This window comes from Diabrotica virgifera, chromosome 10 (genome assembly GCF_917563875.1).
Source record: "Diabrotica virgifera virgifera chromosome 10, PGI_DIABVI_V3a".
Lineage (NCBI taxonomy): Eukaryota > Metazoa > Arthropoda > Insecta > Coleoptera > Chrysomelidae > Diabrotica > Diabrotica virgifera.
The window spans coordinates 152,766,660-152,784,426 of record NC_065452.1 but is presented as its reverse complement, the minus strand read 5'-3'; the positions used below and the strand labels follow the sequence as shown (position 1 = coordinate 152,784,426).

The following is a 17,767-nucleotide window of genomic DNA, read 5'->3' as shown; positions in this document are numbered from 1 at the left end:
TGTAGATAATTCCGCTTTTGTTCTTCAGCTTAAGTAACGTACTTTGTTCTTTAAGTAACGTACAAATTGCTAAAGAACTTACGTTCATAAAAGTTAATTTTAGTTTTTTATCAGATCTAATAAAGTCATTAGAACAAAGGAATTTACAATTAAGTGATTCGGTTAATCTTGTTAACACTTTTTCTGCTCATTGTCAAAAAATTCCCGGAAATACAGGGATTACAATTAGAAATAAATTAAAAAATGTTTTAGAAAAAAATGAGGGCTTCGATTGTTTGAGGAAAGTTGTACGTATTTTTGAAGGCAACTTTTCTGAAGATCTTACGACTTAATAAATATATTGTTTTATTTTTGAGTATTTTTAATATGCATTTGCAAATAACGAATGAAACTAATGATGCCGAATGGATGATGATTTCTGACCATATGACATCAAGATATATGCCTGAAGTACCTTTTCAACTGGACATTTGCCCACGAGACGAATGGGACAGAGGAAACTCTCGACCCAGACTGCGGGGTTGCACCTGGTATACGGACGGGTCTAAAACTGCAGACGGTTCGGGCGCAGGAATATTCTGTAGTGGTGGAAATTTCAACATTTCTATTCCACTGGGAGAATGTACCTCCGTATTTCAGGCAGAGATTTTTGCAATCTTGCAGTGTGCAAGAGAAAACAACCTGAGGGCATTCGAACTGCAGCGGGTTAACATATGCACAGATAGCCAAGCAGCCATTGGGGCTCTTATAAGCCCTAAGGTGAACTCTAGGCTGGTGTGGGAATGTCGACAAGAACTTGATAGACTGGCACAACATAACAGTGTTATACTGGTATGGGTTCCAGGTCATCGGGGCATATACGGCAATGAAAGAGCTGATGCACTTGCCAAGAGAGCATCAGCTACAAAATACCTGGGTCCAGAGCCGGCCGTGGGAGTGCCAAAAAGCACCGTCCGTGAACGAAAAAAAGCCTGGATTCGAAGCCAACACAACTCACACTGGGAGAGTGTACCCGGTCACACACATGGCAAGATGTATATCGGACGGACATGTGCTAGTAGAGCTGAGTTACTGCTGAAAACAAGCAGGAATCAGCTCAGAGTCATAACAGGTTTCCTCACTGGACATGCGCCAGTTAAGGGTCACCTGCATACAATAGGGCTGTTTCATGGAGACTTGAGCTGCAGACTCTGTAACAGGGAACCTGAAACAGTCAACCATATTTTGCATGACTGTGAGGCATTGGATCGGAGGCGGCAAACACTTTTCGGAGACATCGAAATGACTCCAAATTTATATGGCACCCACCCACTAGACCTGTACAAACTGGTACAGGGTTCCAGAATTCTGGAATGGGTTTCATAAACGAATGGAAGATGTACAATAAGCCAAGTGGCTGCAGTACAACCGGTTCACAACAGACGGCTTCCAGGAAAAAAAAAACAAAAAAAAAAAAAATATGCATTTGCATATTTAGAGAAATTTAGAAAAAATACCTGCATATTTGTAGTAAAAGTAATGCATATATATGCGCATATTTTGGTAATGTTGTGTTGCATATATTCCGCTCTCTAGTCATTGTATACTGAGTGTACGAATCAAACTGTGTTCTTTTTTCTCAAAGTTCGCATCACCTTGTGGACTATTCTAGCACTTATAAAATACTGAAATTAAAACCTAACTATAGCCTCAGGTTTTCTTAACATTTTGTCTTTCGATTCATTCGCTTATGTTGGATAATAAAAAAGTTACGTACTTTAACAACTAGCCATGTTCGTCATCAGTACAGGGTTTTTTTGAAATAAGTGCGGCAAACTTTAAGGAGTAATTTTACACATGAAAATAATGAGTTTGCTTAATAATCATATGTCCGCAAACCCTTCGTTTCCGAGAAAAGGGATGTTCAATATTTTTTTACAAACTGACAATTTATTTATTGCTTTAAAACCAGTCGAGATATGCAAATCAAATTTGGTGGGTTTTAAGATGTAGTTATTGCGCATTTTTTGACATAAAATTAAGAATTTTATATTCACCATTGGCGTGCGTACGGGTAATATTATGGGTCATAATACCCGTTTGCGCGTCAATGGTGAATATAAAATTCTTAATTGTATGTCAAAAAATGTGCAATAACTACGTCTTAAAACCCACCAAATTTGATTTGCATATCTCAACTGGTTTTAAAGCAATAAATAAATCGTCAGTTTGTAAAAAAATATTGAACATCCCGTATCTCGGAATTGAAGCGTTTGCGGACATTATGATTATAAAGCAAATTGTGATTATTTTCTCATGTAAAATTACCCCCTAAAGTTTGTCACACTTATTTAGAAACACCCTGTACTGATGACGAGCATGGCCAGTTGTTAAAGTACCTAACTTTTTCATTATCCAATACAAGCGAATGAATCGAAAGACAAAATGTTAAGAAAACCTGGGGCTATAGTTACGTTTTAATTTCAGTATTTTATAAATGCTAGAATAGTCCAAGGGTGATGCGAACTTTGAGAAAAAGGCACAGTTTGCGATATTGTCAATGAATAAGGCTATAACGTGGTAAAAAATCACTTGAATCCAACAACAGGTTTAGGAAATTCGAAAATGACCAAATTTTTAGTGGATCGATTTTTTTGCATCTGAGTGTAGTTTTAAGACATCGATATAAAAAAATTGCTTCGCAGCAAATATCACGGGAAAAACCGTTGACCTATTCTCCACCGTTTGAATCAACAAAATATTATAAGCGATTAACAATCTCTATTGTGTCATATCGGTTTTCAAAACTCAGGGAAATTAATTTATGCAGGGCCATTGTTAGATTTGTGTATCGAAAACAAAAATTAGAAAGTTAAAAGGCATTTCCTGAGAACTCGTGATTTTGGGTTTCTTTTGAACGTTTAGTTGAAAAAAAATAGGGTGGAAGGAGAATTTTGGGTTTGATGGATTTTTGGAAGCTGAGAAGATCGTTATCTGTTGGTGACCTGTGAGCAGGCGCGGATACAGGGGGGTCAACGAGTCCATGGACCGCCCAATTGTATTTAGTCTATAAGTATTTTTTTAGTATTTATTATTTTTTTCTGTTAATTATAAACTTTAAGCCATCAGTACAACACTAAATTACACGACAACCGCTTCCATAGAATTGAAAGAAGCCATAAAATCTAATAAAACACCCTGACAAATAATATGCAGGCGCATTTGTTTGGGTACCGGTGGAACCATAAACAACGGAAATATTTTTCTCAATTCAAAGAATAACAAAAATAATATTTTAAAATGCAAATACATTACACTGGGTATAAACCTTATCTCATGAAAAGTCACGTTTCAAATTTGCGATACAATAAAGATATAAAAATTTGTATTTTACTAGATAATCCATGCATACCTACCCATTGATGGTAGAAAGGTTAATCTTTGTGGTAAAGAACGACCAGTGAGATTAATAGTCGTGAATTGTCTATCAATCCTTTTGATACCCTGGGATTGTAATTGATATCTGGGATTATAATTTTATCCTTAGAGTAAGTGTGAGTCGTATGGCTAAATCTGGAAAATATAATATTTGACATTTGAGGTAAGTCTGGCCCCCCTATTATGAATTTCTAAATCCGCGCCTGCCTGTGAGAGAAGAACATCGAATCCTGAGAAGTTTGAAGTAGTGCCGGCAGTTTTTTTTAACTCTGTAAAAAGTAATTTGTGAGTAAGAGGTTAAAAAGTGGTATCAGCTCTGGACGAGTAATTCTGATTGAGAGAAGTTTGTAGTATTTGAGTTTAGTAGTATTTGTAAGTACAAATAAGTCTATCATTCATCGGGAGACCCATAGCCAAGAAAATGTGGCAGCCCAAAGAGATAGGAAGGGTTGTTAGGACATCTGACCTAGATTCCGTGTAAGCAGAATAAAGAAAGGAGTTTTAGCTAGAGAGTTTTGACAAAAGAACATTTCTAAATATAAAATCTAAGTACGTTTCACTCTCACTGGAGATCCTCAGAGGATGTATATCTTTTTGGAGATATACAGAGGGCGCTGACATATTTTTTTTATTATTGAAAGATATGTACTTACTTCAAACACAGATGGCACGTTGGGTTGTAGAACTAAACTACAGTCTAATAAATATGCTCTAAGTAGTGGCTGAGGGTAAGCGGCAAGTCTAGATATTAAACCAGTCAAATGAAGATTAATGTAAAACGAGTTCGATACAAAGTTTTTTAATTTGTCCATGAGGATGGTAAGAAATGGTCCTGCAGATGCCCCTGACTGGTCAATATCTGTAATTGTCGGAGTTTCTGTTATCTCTCTTTTGTTATTATTTATTGGTCTTTTCCAGTATTCTTCGTTTTTATATTCGTCGGATATGAAACTTAAACTTCGGTCTACTGACGAACCAAGCGAATTATCTGGAAATATTAATAAATACACATTAATTATAAATAAATCAATATTGAACTAAACTGTGAGACATAAGTTAGGGATATAACAAAAATTAAATAAAAAATAATATAATAAAATTGTTCCCCCCCCCCCTTGTAAAAACCATGACACTTATCTACATCAACAATTAACACTAGCTTTTTTTCTACATATTTTCAATTTAAGAGATAATTAGACGTTTCCAGGCTTTTGTTCCACTCTGTACATGCTACAAAGTATACATTAAAATAAATACTTTGAACTTACCATAATTTTCATCTTCGCCTGTATAAAGATTGTTCCACACTATACATGACATCTGGCAATGCGTTATCCTATTCCTAGCATCACATAAATATGGAAAATATTTACCATACAGACTTTGTTTGTTTTTTACTGCATACCAGTGGTTATTATCATAAACATCTTTGGAAAATTCTACAAACTGGCAACTTCTCGGAGCTAGAGTCAGAAGTTTTTCAAAACTCTGACAATAGGGGTCTAAGGGTAACAGCATCTTTCTTTGGGACAGCATCAGATGCAAGCAAGGTTTTAAATGTTTAAAAACTAATTCCAACATTAGATCTTCGCAGTTTAAATCGACCATTGATTCAAACATGGCTAGAGAGACTAGGCATAACTGACTATTTTCAGATTTCAGTCGTTGTATTAATATATCTGAAAAAAAAATTATAGATTATTAAAAATAAAGTTGACATTAGTAAATTGATGTATATATAGTATGGATGGGGACTTAAAAAAAGGCATATGACAGTCATCCAAAGTTGCCATTAGTACATTGATGTATATATAGTATGAAGAGGTGAGAAAGGCATGTGACAATACCCCGCAAAATAAACTATAGAAAGTATTGGAGAAAAAAATATAAACATGACTTTAATAGGAGCAACGAAAGAAGTGTATGCTAATTCTAAGGCAAGGGTAAACATTAGAAACAGCCTAGGGAACATCCATAAACTACGTCGTTGAAAAGGGGAGGGGGTCTTTACTTATTACGACGGTAAACGACAGGGGGGAGGGGGCCATGAGTGCACATCCGACGTCGTTTGATGTTCACGAATATAAAAAATTACCCTATTTTCGAATTAAAAAGAATTAGTAGGTATATTACTTTTATCGCATACTTTTCATTTCGTTTTTATCACTCACAGCCTTAATAATATTGCTAGCTGTTTTGTACAGAATAACAAACAATAAAACATTGTTCTATGTATTTAAACAAACGCTTCTATACAGAACAACGTCTGGATGGAAGCAATAAATATTAAACTGTTCATTTATTTACTGAATACTCTGTATGAAACAATTCTACAAGAATGAATAGAAATAAAATATTCTATTTTATTTAGTTAGTACGTTGTATTTATACTTAATAAAAGAAATGGTATTGAAATCAAAACAAAATAAGTATCAAGATTTATATGATGCAGTTAAGAAAACATATCGGAACTCCGATAAAAGTATTGTCTTTTGTCCTAATAAAGCTAATTAATTGTACAGTGAATTGAGAGAAAAAAGTACGCGGATATTAATGAGCTGAGTTTAAATAAAAATCCAGAAATATCATGGAATTAAAAAAAATACTAAAAAGGGGGGGTCATGAGTTGCAATTGCGACGTCGGTATGAGGGAGGGGGGTGGTCAACTGTAAACGACGCTTTACGACGGAAGGGAGGAGGGTATTAAAAAGTCCGAAATTTTTACGACGTAGTTTATGGATGTTCCCCTATCCATGGGATTCCAAACCAGCAAGGTTCTTATACAAGGTCTCTCACCGACATTATTTAAGATTTACCTCAAACAAACTCTAAAACTTTAAAAACGCAAATGAAAAAATATGAGATTGTTGTTAAAAGTTGCTTATTTTTACGTAAACAATCCAAACTGCAATAACAAATGTCCATTTAAGATTTTAAAGTTAACACCCCCACTTCAAGGAATGGAGTGGGGGGTTGTGTTTAGTGTCATTAGATAGATTTTTGAAAAATATTGAACACGTATTTTCCAGTTTTTCGATCCAATCTTCATTTCGCGAATTATTCTATCGTCCCAGACGACGAGTTCCACCCTGGGCAGCAGGAACCTCGGAGACCATCTTCGTCACAAAATTCGTGTTCAGTGACCTCCAAAACCCCTAAGTATAAAAATTGAACTCATTTCCGTCAATATTTTCTGAGTTCTAAATTTTTCATTTTCCATCTCTTCGAGATGCACTTTGAAAATGCATTTACTTATGCACAAAAATTTTTGCCGGAGATCAATTTAGTTCACAAAATTGCCTGACACTCTCTCGAATCGAATGCAAAAAGTTGCATGACGATTCATCTTACTGCACAAAATTCCTAGGTTTTGGGCTTTTTAGTGCTTCGTTGCTTCATCTATAAACATTCTATGGGCTGATATAAATCTAGCTTTGATGGCAGTCGCCCCGTTATTATTTTCATAAATATGTCTACACTGTAAAATAAAAAACTCTTACCTAATAATTTATGACCATCAAAATCAACATTTAATAAAAACTGAAGAAATGAATGGAGTAATCCGGTATCTGTAATGGTTCGCAAAATCAATTCTAAATAAGCTGTAGCGGCTACTTGCTCACAAACGTTATTTTGTAACAATGCTGGCCCTAATACTGGTATCAAAAATCCTCTATACAAGAACTCCTGAAGTTGTTTCCTTAATAATGGATGGGCTACTTGTGCTACGGCATTGCTGAATTCCAAAGATGTCACAAATGTTAAAAGTCCTGCAAAAGTATTGTATTTTACAAAAGAAGAAATTAACCAGAAATATTAGTATACATATATCGGAAAAGTCTAGGGATATTTTTATTCATCAATATGACAAAGGGCCTAGCCTGGTAAGATGATGAAAAATGCCCCCAACTCGATTCGAATTCCATATAGGTCACCGTTTAGCACATATAGAGAAACTCACTTTCTGAAATTTTTAGCCCCCTAGGTGGTCACGTGAACCACCTAGAGCCTAATTAGACATTTTATGTTTTTATCTTTTATCTCAGCCGCATCGAGAGCTAGCGAAAAACTTTAAATGAAAAAGTTGTAAGTTTCAAAAAGTTCTCTCCGAATTTTTTTTTTAATTTTTGGCGGGAAATTTAAATTTTAAGACGATTTTAAAATTTTAAATGAGTATAAAAAAATAACTCGAAAGGACATTCGTTTTCACGAAAAAAATATATAACGTGTATTTTTGCATAATGTTTCACCCTGAATTTTTTCAGATTTTTAAAATTGGTGAAACGTACTTTTAAAAATAAAAAAACCGCATTTTTTTGTTTTTTTTTTCGCTTTTTGATACAATTTTATACATGGCGTTTAAAAAAGGTAACACCGTCACTAGGATAGATAAAAAAACTGAAAAACAATTGGGGTTTGCTTAATAAAAATTTTTTGTAATGTCATCCATTTTCAAGATACAGGGCGTTGAAGAAAACAAAAATTTTACACATTTTTTACGATTTTGCCGAAACTACTGGCAACATTGTATTAAAATTTGGCAGGTTTTAAGAGGTAGTTATTGTGCATTTTTTGGCATACAATTAAGAATTTTATATTCATCATTGGCGCGCATACGGGTAATGGTCTGAACTTTTTAAAGAAAAAAAGATAGTACGCCAATGACATATTTCAAATTAACAATCATTTTTGAATTCCTCGTTCCATTTGTGACAAAAAATCTATATTCCCATTTTTTCATACGACGCGCTATTTTTATGCAAGAAATAAAACACCAACCCTTACAAAGTATTCGAACTACTATGTTAAGTTTCTATACATCTACATTAGGTGCGTTCGCGGGTACAGTTGACAAATTGTCGCCGACAATTTCTAACCTCATTTAATATAAATAATATCGTTAATAGATAAATAAATAAGGTATATTTACTTTTAATTAATATTAATAACTAATTATTACATTATAATAGGTAAATATACCTTGTATATTTATCTATTAACGATATTATTTATATCATTTTAAAGTGCGCATGCGTTTTTCTGCTAATTTGTCGCCGACTAGTCGCCGACAGGCACCCGCGAACGCACTTATTATACTCGTAACTCGTACATCCATATAAAAACTTAATTCCAATACTTTGGAAATATTAAGATATTTTATTCTTTGCATGAAAACGGCGCGGGGTATGAAAAAAAGTGAAGATAGATTTTTTTCACAAATGCAACGAAGAATTCAAAAATGATTGTTAATTTGAAATATGTCAGTGGTGTACTATCTTTCTTTCTTTAAAAATCCAGGCCATTACCCGTATGCGCGCCAAAGATGAATATAAAATTCTTAATTGTATGTCAAAAAATGCACAATAACTACCTCTTAAAACCTGCCAAATTTTATTACAATGTTGTCAATAGTTTTGGCAAAATCGGCCATTCTAAACCAACTCAAGATTAAAAAAAGGCTGTCCACAAAGTCTGCAACGAATACTGCAATTAATTGATGAATTCGACCGTTACTTGATGGAATTTCATTTTATCTACCAATAAAACACTGAAAACGTTTGTTTTCTATACTTCCACAAAATTTATTACAACTATGTGACTACAGCTGTTTCGGCAGAGTGCCTTTCTCAAGTGATTTAGTTTACAATGGTTTGCCTATTTAAAGTCTTTAACTGAAGAGGTTGAGGAGTGGGGAGCTGTTTGTCTCGAGATGGTCATTCAGAATTATATCTGTATTTTTCAATTTATTAATTTCCATTTATTCTAATAAAGATAGCTTAAGGCCTTTATTTTGAATATGCAGAATTTGAAACTGTTCATTAAAAGAGTGATTATGATCTAGCTAGAAGGTGAAGTGCGTATGTAGAAGTGTCAATGTATAATAGAAATTGGTCAATATGGTCAATTGGTTAATTCACTTCATAGTAATATTGAGTTTACAATAGAAACAGAACAGAATAACTCCATAAACTTTCTAGATGTAACGATTACCAGACTACACAACAAACATGAGTTCTCCGTATATCATAAACCTACCCATACTGACACAACTATACACAATTCATCATCCCATCCTACACAACACAAATTAGCAGCCTACCATAGCATGATACATAGACTGACAGAAATTCCCATGACAAAAAATAACTTCGAGATAGAACTAAACATCATTAAACAAATAGCAGTAAACAAAAACTCCATAAGAAAGCCCTGAAATTAGTGTATCCACCACCACAGAAATAACTCAGTACCTTCTGCTCTCTCACATATACTGGCAAGATAACAACAAAAATAACCAGATACATAAAAAAGAAAGGAATAACACCAGCTGTCAGTACTAACAACAACTTACGCAAATATATTAAGAACAATAAAAGCAGAAAGAGAAAGCAACTACAGAGTGGTGTGTACAGATTAACTTGTGGTGACTGTCCGAAAACGTACATCGGTCAACTGGCAGAACTTTTGACAAACGGATAGCAGAACACAAAAGGGCTTTCAACAACAGAAAAACAGACACTTCTACATACGCACTTCACCTTCTAGATCATAATCATTCTTTCAATGAAGAGTTTCAAATTCTACATATTCAAAATAAAGGCCTTAAGCTATCTTTTTTAGAATCTATGGAAATTAATAAACTGAAAAATACAGATATAATTCTGAATGACCAACTCGAGACAAACAGCTCCCCACTCCTCAACCTCTTCAGTTAAAGACTTAAAAAGGCAAACACATTGTAAACTATATCACTTGAGAAAGGCACTCTGCCGAAACAGCTGTAGTCACATAGTTGTAATAAATTTTGTGGAAGTATAGAAAACAAACGTTTTCAATGTTTTATTGTTAGATAATACTTTTATTGTTAGATAATTCTTTGGTCACGTGGTTCGCAGAGGTGACGACAGTTTGGAGAAATTAATTGTTTCTAGAAACGTTCCGGGGAGAAGATCAAGAGGACGATCACCAACTAGATGGTCCGACCAAATAAAGAATTCATTTGGAAACTCATTCTGTGAAGCTCTTAGAGCAGTTGAAGATAGAGACCAATGGAGAAACATTGTTAGGAATATTGGAAGAAATCACGATCCTCAGTAATGGGGAAACGACAAAAGAGAGAGAGAGAAAGAGAGAGAGAAAGAGAGATGTATGGGACATGCTTCAACGAAGAATTACTCCACATATGGGTAACATATACACACCGTTTCGTTTCCGAGAGCGTCTGATAGAAGAATGGGCACAGGACCTCAATAGTATATCGAAAATCTCATTTTTTACTATGAACGACAGATGTAGAGCCGTAATAAACCAGGGTGGAAGCCATACTAATGACCTAATTTTTTTTTTATTGTACTTCTCGATATTTTTGACATTTCAACAAATTTTGTTGTATATTAAATACTACTAATCACTAAAAATCGATTATAAATATTATTATTTATTAAAGACAATTAAAAAAGAAATTACGTCTCTTTCTAAAAATATCCCTGTATTTTTCCGATTTGTGTATTTATTGGACTACCAATAATTGATAACTCACCTTTTATTTCGTTAACATCGTCAGGGGTAAATCTATGCCAGTCAGGTACTAAAATATCATCTAAAATATTTGGTAACACAGAATACAGTCCACTCAAACCAGACGCCAGTAAAAGTGAAAAATTAGAATTTTCTGCAATATACGTAACTACTTTCTTATTCTTTTTTGACAGTGACATACAAAGCAAAAGGGCATCGCGTGCTTTCATTCCTGTTGAGTTTTCTCTATGTACAAATGGTATTAATAAAGAAAATATTATGAAGCTGCAACAAAAAAGATTAAGATCAAATCTACTGTACCATGCATATGAAACAATACAATTTTGTGATCAGAAGGGTCATATCCAATACTGCGGAATATTCATCATTCATCACATTATACAAAAACGTTCGTTTTTGCAAGAACGAATGAAGTACTAAGAAGGCTCAACAAAGATAGATAACTGTTTAAGGCTGTTAAACACCGGTAAATGTCTTATCTGAGATGTACAGGGTGTTTCATTGAGAAAGTAACATACGTTAACTGTAGAAAGAGGACAATTAGGCGGTCTCAAAAATACCTACTTAATAGGTTTTACATCATTAATAACAAAGATACTGGATGTTTTATCTATTTTGCCATTTTCTTATTTGGTTCATAACTTTCTAACCACACTGTATATTTATTTTATATTTGGCACGAAAATATTCTTTAAGGTGTACAATCATTTAGTTTATTTACAATTGTAAAAAATCCAGGTCCGGATTAAAAATATTGGAAAAAATTCCGATCCAAAATCAACACCATGTACATTAAATTTTTTTAAAATGGATTTTGCATTTAAAAACGTGATGAAAAACTAAATTTAGTGGTATACTTTGAATTTTTGGCAAAATGATTTTTCTGGTAAAATTTTGAATTTGAATTCCGAAATTATGTGAATTGCGAGAGCTTGAAGTAGAAAAAATTGAAATACGACGTACAACTTATTAACAACACTGTATATTTATTTTATATTTAACACGCGAATATTCTTTAAGGTGTCCAATCAATTAATTTCTTTATTTACAATTATAAAAAATCCAGGGACGGATTAAAAAATATTGGAAAAATGTTCCGACCCAAAAAAACACCCTGTATATTAAACTTTTTTAAAATGGATTTTGCATTTGAAAAGAACATGAAAGAATAAATGTAGTGGAATACTTTGAATTTTCGGCAAAATGATTTTTCTGGTAAAATTTTGAATTTGAATTCTGATATTACATTGAATTGCGAAGCTCGAAGTAAAAAAAAATTAAATATGACATAATTTTAGTTAATACTATTATTTATCAATTTATTCTAAATTGGTAAAATATAATTGGTAACATTTTTTGACACATAAAAATAATTTTTGATGATGGTAATTTTGAATAAGTACTTTAGTTTTGAATAGTTATTATTTGGCAAATTTTCGCTGTTTTGTTTTAATTTTTAGATACTTTTTGTTGATTAAAGTGATTTATTTTTTATTGAGTTTATTATTTATTCATTCTTTAAAGATGAATATTCGCTATAAACTATTTGTCTCAAGTAATAGAAAAACACTGAAATGTTAATTTTACCAATTTAGATAAAATAATGGTTAATGATTAAAATTAAATCGCATTTTAATTTTTTTCTACTTAGAGCTCTCGCATATACCCTAATTTCAGAATTCAAATTCAAAATTTTACCAGAAAAATGATTTTGCCGAAAATTCAAAGTATTCCCCCAAATTTAGTTTTTTTATCGTCGTTTCAAATGCAAAATCTATTTTTTAAAAAAATTAATGTACAGGGTGTTTTTTTGGGTCGGAACATTTTTACAATATTTTTTAATCCGGACCTGGATTTTTATAATTGCAAATAAATTAATTGATTGGATATCTTAAAGAATATTTGCGTGTTAAATATAAAACGAATATACAGTGTGGTTAAAAAGTTATGAACCAAATAAGAAAATGGCAAAATAAATAAAACACCCAGTATCTTTGTTATTAATAAAGTAAGACCCATTAAGTATAGTATTTTTGAGACCACCTAAGTGTCCTCTTTCTACAGTTAACGTATGTTACTTTCCCAATGAAACACCCTGTATAGTGAAGATAAATCGATATAGAATACTACAACTGATCCTTAAAGACAAAATAGAGTGCCATAGAAGTGTAGGGAGAAAACAAGTTTCTTGGTTAAAAAACATTCATGAATGGACTCAAATATCAAATGCAGGACAATTATTCCACGTTGCAGAAGATCGAGAAGCCTTCGCAATGGTGATTACCAACCTCGGATAACACTGATTGGCATGAGAAGAAGAAGCACTTTTTGTGTAGAATGAACCGTTCTCTCAGAAACAATGCTTGAAACGACCGGCGATCTTGAATATCAGTTACGCCCGCAAAATCAATTTAAATAAAACTTTCTTATTTCTCTGTTTTTCCTGCATTCTCTTTGTTCTGCCTTTATCTACATGGCCTCTGTCGTTAATTGTATTTCCCTCATTGGTACCTGTACCATAACTATCGTTTTATCTGGCTTGCTCTCTTGGCTATGGCTTTTGGTTGGGGTCCTTGCTGTTTTCTTATTTCTGGTTTCCATTTCCTTCTCTTCCTCTGTATTTCTCTTCCTGTTATCTCCAGATGCAGTGCCGGATTAACCATTAGGCAAAGTAGGCAGTTGCCTAGGGGCCACGACCCAAAGAGGGCCTCGGAGAATCGTAATTAGAATTAAATAACAACTATAAATGATAAAAAACTCAAATATCGCGCAATACCATAAAAGTGATGGTGGACGTATAAAACTACATTACAATTCACATACTTTTGTTCACATAGAAAGTCTATGTTGTGATGATAAATCGCTAATGAATGCTCTTTGATAGAAGGACTACAGATGGAAATAAGAAAAAAAATTCGAGAGTGGAGCAGAAAGATGCAAGAAAAAAATCCTTACGCAAGATCTAAAACAGAACCAAAACTTATTTCAACTAAGTTTCACACGGAAATCCATAGCTAGTGAAGTAGCTTTCGTAACTGAAGAAGATGAAAAAACATGTAACGACAGCTCTATTCCAGTTCAAAAAGTTAAAGAACCAGAAACCGAAACTAAGTCAGAAACTGAAGGCTAAATTGGGTTCTAAATTCGGAAAACGACATAGGATTACGGAATTCAATAACTGAAGTTATTTTGGGAAATTTTGGGAATTACAATTACAATCACAATCTATAGTATATAGTATCAGTGGAACAAAAATTAAAAGATTTTGGCTAAAGTATTCTCTCTCAAATGGAATATTGTATTTTGGGTTTGTTCAGTCCGTGTAGGTACAACTTTTTTTCAGCCTCTACCCACCGTTGGGAAGTTATGATCAAATTAATGCTTAAATGAAACTACGAGCAGAAGACCTACGATCTACAATACTCTGAATATTCCGATGCAAGTAGGAGCATAGGGCATCCACGAAGCTTCTCCATTCCCCTCTATTTCTGGCCATGGTTGCTATTTCTCCCCAGGTTTTCTTCATACTTTTGTAGTCTTCTTCAATGGTACTCCTCCATGTTTTGGTCGGGCGTCCTCTGCTTCTTCGTCCTACTGCACTCCATTTGAGTGCTTGTTTTGTTATGTCTGCATTTTCTTTCCTCAGGGTGTGTCCCAGCCAGTTCCATCTTTTCTTCTTTATTGTTGTTCTGGTGGGCTCTTGTTTGGTTTTCCTCCATAGTGCTACATTTGTTATGGTATTGGGCCAATATACCTTTAGAATTTTACGTAGACATCTATTTACAAAAACTTGGATTTTATTTACATTTCCGTCAGTTATTGCCCATGTTTCACTCCATAAAGCAGCACAGTTTTCACGTTACTATTAAATAGCCTTATTTTAGTATTTTGGCTAATCTGTGTTGATCTCCATATATTTGCGAGGGTTCCAAAGGCATGTTGTGCTTTTCGTATTCTCTGTTTAATATCTGCTTGAGCTCCACCTTTTGCACTGATTATACTGCCTAGGTAGCAAAATTCTTGAACCTGTTTTATTTCTCGTTGGTTGATGTATAGTTTGTCACAGTTAGATACTCCTATTCTCATCTCTACTGTCTTGTTCGTGTTAATTTTAAGACCCACTTCTGCCGATTTTACCTCTAGCTTCCTTAACATGCTCATCTCATCTCTACTGTCTTGTTCGTGTTAATTTTAAGACCCACTTCTGCCGATTTTACCTCTAGCTTCCTTAACATGCTCTTCATATCATCTATTGTGTTCGCTACGAGACAGATATCAGCGTATTCCATATCTGCTAGCTTCTTGTTCTGAAGGTAGTTCCAAGGGATCCCGTTTTTTCTTTCAATGGTTTTTTCCAGTATATGGTTAAGACATATATTAAAGAGCAAAGGTGACAGTATGCAACCTTGTTTTAAACCTACTTCTATTGTTATTTTGTCTGTCATTTGCCTTTTATGCAGTACCTGACATGTTTGCTGATACATCATTTTGATTATTCCAGTGATCTTAGGAGGTAATTTATTTAGCTTTAAAATTTTCCACAGGGCTGTATGTTTTATGCTGTCGAAGGCTTTAGCAAAGTCTATAAAGGCCATTATCAATCCTGCGTTCTTCTCTATAGTTTCGTCTATGACGATTCTTGCCGTCGAAATTTGGTCTATACAGGATCTTCTGAAACCCGCTTGTTCTTTTCTGAGAGTTGTGTCTATTATATTGTTGATTCTTTGATGAACAATAAATGCTAATATTTTATTTATGGAACATAACAGATGTTATTCCTCTCCAGTTTTCACATAGCTGTACGTCCCCTTTTTTTGGGAGCTTAACTATAATTCCATTATTCCATTCCGTAGGTAGGATTTTTTCAGCCCATATATATGCTAATAGTGGTAGCTCCACGGTTCTCTCAGTGTCCGCTTTCCACAGTTCTGCTGGGGTATCATCCATTCCTGCTGCCTTGTTGTTTATCAGGTGCCGGATTGCTTCAGTCATTTCTTTGTTCGTCGGAGTTTCCTCGTTTATCCTTAGGTAATTTTCATTTGGCTCTACGTCGTTACCCTCTTGGAACGGCGGCTCATTTTCTTCTTCTGTCATGAGTTCGCTATAGTACTCACGCCATCTTCGTGTTTGCTCTTCGGTTGTTGTAAGCAGTTGTCCTTGTTTGTCTTTTAGTGGTTTGTCACTGTTGAAGTTCTTATTTGCAAGACGTTTAGTGGTTCTGTATTCGCCCCGAGCGTTAACAAAGTGTCAAAGCAAAATCGACCGACCTGCTCATGGTGGCGGATTTTTGAAATTTTATAAGGACGCTTTGTGTATGTTTAAATGAGACATTTAAAAAAAATGCCGTGTCACGCTAGTGATATTATGTATTAATATAAACAGAAAATAAAAACGCACTTAATCTGATATAAATTCTTCACTTTCCAATATTGATTATCAGTTCGATTTTGTATACATAACCTCACTATCGCAGTTTATGTCAATAAATCTTTATTAACGCAAAAGAAAATATTTTTGTTGCACTATAAATTACAGTATAAATTAATAACTAATGAATTCTAACAATTTTTTTCGGTTATTATCACTACAAAATAAAATATTCAAGTTTAACAAAATAATCCCATAAGACTCAATGTTAAAACGTCCTTACAAAATCTGACAGCGTGTCACGTGACTGTAAGTAGAGGGGAGACGCACGGAGCCAATAGCTATCTCTGATTATTTGTTTCGGCTGCCTCTTCTGCTAAGCGCGCCATCTTCTCTGTCCATTTTCTTTTGTCCAGATGTATAATCATCTGAATCCATTTCGCGCTGCGTGTTAAGACTATGTTATTTTATCTGATTTATTTTTTAATGATTATCTTTATGCGTAGTATTGTTCGTGATACTTCCGTGTTTCTAGATTATTAGTTTATCTTCTGATTAAATTTAACCTGATTAAATTTCCCCAATCCGTCCCTGTTGCTTTAGTTCAACTGTTAAACGCTAAACTGCTGACCATTTCCTTTCTTATCACTAATCTCAAGGAGGTTTTCGTGGTTTATTTTAATTTATTTGCGATATGATGCTAAAATATCGCTGGCTTCTTGAATTTTATGAGTTATAATTAATCAAGGTATATTTTACTTACAATTTTTGGCACTATTTTACGTACTGGCTTACAATGCACTTTGCTTTTACTATTAGTTTCCTTTTTTATATTTCAATATTTGTTTATTTAAAAGATTTATTGCTCGATAATTATTGGGGTCTTTCTTATCTCCTTTCTTGAAGAACATCAGCATGATCGTTCTCCTTTATTCATCCTCCATGTAAAGGAAAACTATTGCAACCTATCAAGTATGAAATTGGCATTAGACAAGGAGATTCGCTGAGCCCCTTAATGTTTAATCTGATAATAGATGAAATCATAAAGAAAGTTAAAAAAAGAAGAGGATATAGAATGGAAGAAAAGGAAATAAAAATAATATGCTACGCCGACGACGCCATAATAACAGCCGAAAATGAAGATGACCTACAAAGATTAATTAAACAATTCGAAGACACGGCGCTCATATACAACATGGTGATCTCAACAGAGAAAACTAAATCGATAGTGATATCAGCGGAACCGAGACGATGTAGTAAACTGGTCGCAAATAACAAAATAATAGAACAAGTGATGGAAACGGAATATTTGGGAATGCAACTGTCAAGCTACGGAAAAGTGGAAGAAGAAGTACAAAAACAAAGTGACAATGGCGAACAGAACAGCAGGATGTCTCAATAACACAATCTGGAGAAACAAATACCTCAAAACGGAAACGAAAAC

General features: G+C 33.9%; 1 protein-coding gene across 1 annotated transcript in view; it reads right to left on the bottom strand.

The window, feature by feature from the left end:
• The window catches only part of LOC114335680 (FHIP family protein GK23746), a 45,406-nt gene that overhangs the window by 8,870 nt on the left and 18,769 nt on the right, over positions 1–17,767 (bottom strand). Inside the window, exons 4-7 of the mRNA XM_028285959.2 lie at positions 10,958–11,220; positions 6,918–7,187; positions 4,686–5,096; positions 4,071–4,405 (exon numbers count right to left, since the gene is read on the bottom strand). Coding sequence (XP_028141760.1) covers positions 4,071–4,405; positions 4,686–5,096; positions 6,918–7,187; positions 10,958–11,220 — 1,279 coding nt within the window. The remainder of the gene's footprint in view (positions 1–4,070; positions 4,406–4,685; positions 5,097–6,917; positions 7,188–10,957; positions 11,221–17,767) is intronic.